At 43.9% G+C, this 7,500-nt stretch overlaps 1 protein-coding gene across 1 annotated transcript in view; it reads right to left on the bottom strand.

The window, feature by feature from the left end:
* Positions 1 to 7,500, bottom strand: part of LOC122262756 (uncharacterized) — a 49,033-nt gene that overhangs the window by 1,059 nt on the left and 40,474 nt on the right. Inside the window, 5 exon segments of the mRNA XM_086533927.1 lie at positions 1 to 955; positions 2,658 to 2,877; positions 3,359 to 3,473; positions 3,476 to 3,570; positions 4,555 to 4,673. The exon segment at positions 1 to 955 is cut by the window's left edge and continues 1,059 nt beyond it. Coding sequence (XP_086390053.1) covers positions 892 to 955; positions 2,658 to 2,877; positions 3,359 to 3,473; positions 3,476 to 3,570; positions 4,555 to 4,673 — 613 coding nt within the window. The 3' untranslated portion in view covers positions 1 to 891.

Genomic DNA, 7,500 nt, shown 5'->3' with positions numbered 1-7,500 from the left:
TAACTTTTATCACTAACACTCGAAATAACTTTAGGTTTATGTACAAAGAGTCAGTCAACTTTTGGTGGTTTTCATCCCTACACTAATGGCAGTGACGGAGCAAAGAGAGGTGGACGGAAGGAGAGGAGAGGAGAGGAGAGGGGAGGAGAGAGGAAGAGGGAGGGAGGGAGGGAGACAGAGAGAGACAGCGACAGAGAATAAGAGATGGAGAGACAGAGAGAAAGAGAGGGAGGGAGGGAGAGAGAGAGAGAGAGAGAGAGAGAGAGAGAGAGAGAGAGAGAGAGAGAGAGAGAGAGAGAGAGAGATAGAGAGAGAGGGAGAGGGAGAGGGAGAGAGAGAGAGAGAGAGAGAGAGAGAGAGAGAGAGAGAGAGAGAGAGAGAGAGAGAGAGAGAGAGAGAGAGAGGCAGACAGAGAAAGAGAGAAAGAGAAACAGAGAGAGACAGAGAAATAGAGAAAGATAGAGACAGAGAGAAGACCAATGCCAGAGACAACAAATGAAACAGAATATGCGTCCCAGACTCCCCAACAGCATATATGGACGAAAAACCGCCATTTCTTTACAATCCGCATCTCTGTCCCTCATTTCCCTTTCTCTTGTTTCTCTCCCTGTGTCTCCCCTTCAGCTGAGTCTCCGAAAAGGACTGTTGACTAGAACCGATCCTTAACACACACACACGACGGCTGCAGCAAAGAACGTGTCATATAAGTGCCGGGTTTTCTTGTGAGAATTCCGATTTTGTGACTTGGTGGTGACGAGGAGTTTCTTGAGACGTCGGGGAAGAGGGATGGTAAGGGGGTGGGGGGGGGGTGATGGTGGTGGTGGGGGGGGGAAATGGTGGGGAGGGGGAGGGGGGAGGGGGTAGTGATGGTGAGCACTAGTGTCCTCGGAGCTAGTTGGTTGGCCAGGCGAGTAGGACCTTCTCCAGGGGAACTGTCACGATGCTGCCCTGTAACCTGGAAAGCAGAGGGGATGGTCGTGTTATTAATATTCGATGGATTCTGTTACTTGGTTGCTTCTTTTCTCTCCCGTTACTCGTTTTTTTTTGCAATATTCCTTTTGTTATATTGGTTCCCTTCCCTTATTCCCTTTCTCTGGTGATCTTATATGTCCTTCGCTCTCTTGTTTACTCTTATCTTTGTTCCTATCTATTTATCTATATTTCATTCTTTCTGTTTTTCCATCTATCTTCCCCTTTCTCCTTCATCCTTTCTATTTTTCCTCCTATCTTTCCCTCTCTCCTTCACTCTACCTTTCTCTCATTCTCGTTTTCTTTTATTCCCTGTCTTCCCTTCTTTCTTTCCTTTCTATCTCTTTTCCTACCTTCCCCTCCCTCCTCCCTTCTTATATTCCCTTCTCTCCATCTCTCATCTCCCCTTCTCCCTTTCTACCTTCCCCTCTCCTTCTCTCCTCCCCTCTCTCATTCTCCCTGTCTATATCTCCTTCTCCCTATCTGTCTCGTCTCCTTCTCCCTTCCCATCTCTCCTACTTTCCCCTATCTTCGTTTTCCCTCCCACCTCTTCTCCTACCTTCCCCTCTGTCGTGAAGGAGTCATGATGGACAACGAACATATCAACGAAGGGAAAAGCAGAGAAAAAGACATGGAGAAAAGCCCTTCGACTTAATAGTCTGTTCTCCCTTCGTTGTTTTGTGTACAACCCTCTCTCATTCTCACCTTTTCTCTATCATCCTACTTTCCCCTCTCTCCTTCTCCCTTTCTATCTCTCCTGTCATCCTTTCTCCTTCTCCCTCTCCTCCTACTTTCCCCTCCCTCCTTTTCCCTTTCTATCTCTCCCGCCATCTTTTCTCCTTCTCTCTCTCCTCCTACTTTCCCCTCTCTCCTTCTCCCTTTCTATCTCCCCCGCGGTCCCGCCATCCTTCTCCTCTCTCGGGACGCTTCTCCCCCCTCCTCCGTCCCCCCCCCCCGTCCCCGCCCTCCTTCTCCCTTTCTAAAATAAAATTCCCCCCCCCCCCCCCTCTCTCTCTCTCGCCGCCATTTGAGTTTCTTATTATATATCTTCTTTGTAATCTTTCAATTTTGGGCGGTTTTTTTCTTATTATGTTTTCTTTTCAATTCATCTTCCTCCTCTCCCCCATTTTTACCGTATCTCCTTCTTTTTTCTTTTTATTTTTTTTCGCCATTTTTTTTTCTCTTTTCTGCTCCCTTCTTGTATTTTCTCTTCTTTTCTTCCCGTTCGTTCTCCTTCTCTCTCTCCTCCTACTTTCCCCTCTCTCCTTCTCCCTTTCTATCTCCCCCGCCATCTTTTCTCCTTCTCTCTCTCCTCCTACTTTTCCCTCTCTCCTTCTCCCTTTCTATCACTCCCACCATCCTCTCTCCTTCTCTCTCTCTCCTTCTCCCTTTCTATCTCCCCCACCATCCTTTCTCCTTCTCTCTCTCCTCCTACTTTCCCCTCTCTCCTTCTCTCTCTCTCCTTCCTACTTTTCTCCCCTCCCTACTTCCCCTCTCCCTCGGCACCCGCTCTCCTTCTCTCCTCTCCTTTCTCCTCTGAGCCTTCTCCCTTTCTATCTCTCCCGCCATCCCTTCTCCTTCTCTCTCTCCTCCTACTTTCCCCTCTCTCCTTCTCCCTTTCTATCTCCCCCGCCATCCTTTCTCCTTCTCCTTCTCTCCCCCGCCCCCTCCCTCCGTCTCTCCCTCACCTATTAGGTTCGCTGAGCAGCACCACCGTGACGGCCGAGGCGGAGTGTGCTGACGAAGACACAGAGGATGACCGGTACTCCCTCTTGGTCAGGTTGGAGAACGGCGACTTCTGATTGGTCAGCACTCGGGCGACGGCCACGCCCCCTCCAGGTGCGAGGACCTTGACCTGCTGACCCGGGGAGATCTGGTCGAAGCGGTACGGCAGGTACGGCCGGCCGGCTGAGGGGAAGATGATGAGGCTTGAGTCAGTTCTGTCGTGTCTCAGACATGTTTTTTTTTTCCTACGTTTAGTATACAAAGATAAATCCAGTGTGCCATTCCCCTCATGTGCACCCCCTCCTCCACCACACTCAAACTCCTCGTACCCCTCTTCCTCTTTCTTTTTTTCCACATCCTATTCATCCCCCTCACTCTCAACTTCGTTCTCCCTCTTCCCTCAACCCACTCACCCTTGTTTTCCCTCCTTCTCCTCTCCCCCTCCTCCTCCTCCACCTCTTTCCTTCTCTTCCCTCCTCCTCCCTCCTACTCCTCTCCCCCTCTCCACCCCCTCCCTCCTCACCCCCTCCCCTCCTCCACCCCTCTCCCACCCCCTTCCTCCTCACCCCCTCCACCCCTCTCCCACCCCCTCCCTCCTCACCCCCTCCACCCCTCCCTCCACCCCTCTTCCACCCCCTCCTCGCCCCCCTCCCTTCCTCCTCACCTCCCCCAGCGAGCGCCTCCTCGTCCCGCTCCCCCCCCCCCCCCCCCCCCCCCCCCCCCCCCCCCCCCCCCCCCCCCCCCCCTCCCTCTTCCCTCCATGCGCTGAAGGCCCCCCCCCCTGGTGCGGAGCGCTTCTCCCTTTTCCTTCCCTCCGCCTCCTGCTGGATCGCCGCCTCCTGCGCGACCGGAAGGAGTCCATTTCTGCGGAAGAAGGGCACGGTGCGTCAGGCGTGGGGGGGGGGCGTGACAAGAGGTGAGGTGAGGTGAAGGGACGTGACATGAGGATCAGGAGGATTTGCATGATGGAAAATGGCATGAGAATCAGGATTTGCATGATGGCAAATGGCATGAGGATCAGGATTAGAATGAAGGAAAGGTGACATGAGGGTGGCGATCAGACTGAGGAGAGGTGACATGACGATCAGGATGAGTCAGCGTTTCATGAGGATGATGAGAGAATCATGAGGGCTGTAGGGTCGTGAGATAGGGATGACGCGTCATTAGGATGGAAATCAGAATGAGAAACATGACATGAGAATCGGGGTGAGGACGGGAAGTGACATGAGGGTAGAGATGAGGGAACGTGACATAAATACGAGGACCAGAAGAGAGCAAAGTGACATGAGAATGAGGAAAACGACGGACACAAAGATTAGGAAAAGCGACAGGAAGATAAGGATTCAAATAACCACGAAAACGACGATTGAAAAAAAAAACGAAAAGAAGGAGACAAAGACGAGCAAATAATAAAGATAGGAATGAGGAAGGAAGCCTTTGAGAGCGTGAGGGCGAGAGTGCGGGATGATAACAAAATGTCTAAATATTATATAATCACAAGAAAAAATATATAATATATCTATACTACATGTCATACCAAACGTACCAAACACTGTGATCCCCGTCATAAAACAAAACAAAACAAACACACAGATCAACAAGCAAAATCAAACACACAACCACTCCCTAAAAAATAAAACATATATACAACAAAAAACAAAAACAACCCCCCCCCAAAAAAAAAAAAAAAAAAAAAAAAAAATCCATTCCCAAAACAACAACAAAAACAAAAGCAAACAAACAAACACACAACCAACCCCCAAACAATACAAAACAAACAAAAAACAAAACAACCACACAACAACCCCCCCACCCAAAAAGAAAAAAAAGAAAAGAAAAAGAAAAAAAAAAAGCCAAACTCACGCAACGTACTTCCCGAGAGGTCAAGCGGGGTCGCCGTGACGTGACAGGCCTCGTCGATGAGCGAGTCGGTCGACCCGCCGCTGTCGCTGTCGTCGCCGCACCAGTGGACTCGCGCTCTGGGGGGAGAGGGGGGGGGGTAAGTGTGTGTGATGAGTAGAGGGTGAAGGTGGTGGTGGTGGTGGTGGTGATGATGATTATAATGATGGTAATGATGATAAGACTGATAACAGTAATAAGGATGATGGTAATGACAATAATGATGGTAATGACAATAATGATGATGATAATAATAATAATAATAATGATAATAATAATAATAATAATAATAATAACCATAATAATAATAATAACAATAACAACAACAATAATAACAGTAATGGTAATAACAATAACAACAACAACAATAATAACAGTAATTGTAATAACAATAACATTAATACCATCAGTAATGATAAAAATATTTATCGTCACTACTATTATTATCATTATCATAATCATATCAACAATGATGATGATAACAACACCAACCACAACAACAGTAACAATAATAACAACAACAATAATAACCTCCCTAATTATACAAACCCATCACTCTTCACCTTCTATCTTGACCTTACGCAGTGAATAATAATATACTTAATTATACAAACCAATCAATCTTCACCTTCCATCTTGACCTTACGCAATGAAAATTCTCCCAGATCAGCCTCCCTTTATTTCGCGTCTTTGCTTCTTCAAACCAAAATTAAGTGCCTGCCAAAAAAAGGCGCCCTATTTTCTGGATGATTCCCTATTTTAATTGGCCGTTGGAATGTTTGGAATGATTGGTAGTTATCAAGAATTATTTTTAATAATTGATAATGGCTATTTGGTTAAGCACGTACATATACTTTGCATGTTGATGATGATGATGGTGATTATGATGGTGGTGATGATGATGGTGATTATGATGATGGTGATTATGATGATGGTGATTATGATGATGGTGGTGGTGATGATGGTGGTGATGATGATGGTGATTATGATGATGGTAGTGGTGATGATGGTGGTGATAGTGACGATAATGATGATGAAGATGGTAATGAGGATGACAATGATGATATGATTATGATCATGATAATGATTGTGATAATGATAATAATAATAATGATATATGGTGCTAATTCAAATAACTATAACCATCATAAACCAACAACACCATTAATAAAATAATAAAACCAGACCACTCAAAGGCCACCGAATACAAAGCCTCCATCGTGTCTGTTGCAATGCAATTTAAACCACTGCAGTAAATTCACGCGTTGAGACACTCTAACTGCCATGCAATCTTGGTCGGACTGATTATCGGTTCCTCTCCCCTCTTCCTCTTGTCTTCCCCTCTTCCTCCCTTTCCCCCCTCTTCCTCCTTTCTCTCTCTGTCAGTTTGTTTTTCTCCCCTTTCCACAGATCTGGGTATTTTCTGACTGTCTGTCTGTCTGTCTGTCTGTGTCATCAATTACGATGGTGATGATAATCATAGCAATGATAATGCTAATAATAACTGAAAATAATAATAAAAGTGATGGTAATAACAACAATACTAAGATAATCCAAATAAAAATACAACTACTACAATTACTGATAACAATATTGATAATAACAATAAAAAAAATATCATAATAATCATAATGATTTCAATAATAATATAAAATAGTAATATACTCGCTTTCATCTGATCTGCGCACATTCCTGGCTCGATAATGTCAGAAAATCACCGTGTTTGGTAGTTATTTCGCTCTGATGAATATTCGAGCGATAAATTAAGTCACATATTTCATTTTGATTTATAAAGAACCCTTGCACGCTCATATTTGTATCTCAAACAGGCTTGTTTACACTGATCTTGTGCAGTGTAGGTATAGGAGAGACAGGTTTGTATAAGTATATTATCAAAATATCTTTTAATTTCAGTTAACTGAGTTTTTTTTTATAAACTTGCGAAGAAAAAAGAATTGTTATTCAAAATGTGTTGTTCGATTGCGTGCGTTCAGACTAGAGGTAACTTTGGACAGGGTTGTTTTGGTGTTCTTGCATTGCACAAATCGTTGCAAATTGATAAGTATAACAATGACGATGATGATGATGGTTAGGATAACAATAACAAAACAATACTGATAATAACAATGATAACAATAATAATAATAATAATAATAATAATGATAATTACTACAATAAGCAAAACAACAACAAAAACAACAGTAATAATATAAGAAAAAAATTAACCAACAACAACAAAAGAACATAAAAAATCCCCATCAAATCAGGGTACACACTGGAAGTGTTGCGTGACCTCGACCATAGGAGGTCACGTAAGGTCATGTACACGAACGTAGCTATCGAGTTTCCTTCTCTTCTTTCAGTCCTTCGTTTCTTTCCTTTTCTTCATTCATCTACTCATTTTTGTCTGTTTCTGTCTTACTTCTTTCGTTTATTTTTCATTCTTAATCTTTTTTTTTCTCTTTTTTTTCTTTTCCTTTGTCTTACTATTCTGTTTTTCTTTCTTTCTTCGTTCAGTTATTAATTTCTTTCTTCACCTTGCCGTCTTTTCTTCATATCTTCCTTCATTTTTTCTTCATTCACTTATTCGTCTTCTTTACTTCCCTTCTTCCTTCTTTCCTTCCTTTCTTTTTCTTAATCTTCCTCTCTTCCTTCCTTCCTTTTTCTTAATCTTCCTTCCTTCCTTTTTCTTAATCTTCCTCTCTTCCTTCCTTCCCTTTTCTCAATCTTACTCTCTTCCTTCCTTCCCTTTTCTCAATCTTCCTCTCTTCCTTCCTTCCTTTTTCTTAATCTTCCTGTGTTCCTTCCTTACTTCCATTGTTTAATCTTCCTCTCTCCTTTCCTTTCTTTTCTTAATCTTCCTCTCTTCCTTCCTTCCTTTTTCTTCATTTTCCTCTCTTCCTCCCT

This window comes from Penaeus japonicus, unplaced genomic scaffold (genome assembly GCF_977035675.1).
Source record: "Penaeus japonicus unplaced genomic scaffold, GWHDUDI00000001_assembly GWHDUDI00000040, whole genome shotgun sequence".
Classification (NCBI taxonomy): Eukaryota; Metazoa; Arthropoda; class Malacostraca; order Decapoda; family Penaeidae; genus Penaeus; species Penaeus japonicus.
Note: the sequence above shows the minus strand (reverse complement) of the source record. Positions and strands in the feature narration are given on the sequence as shown.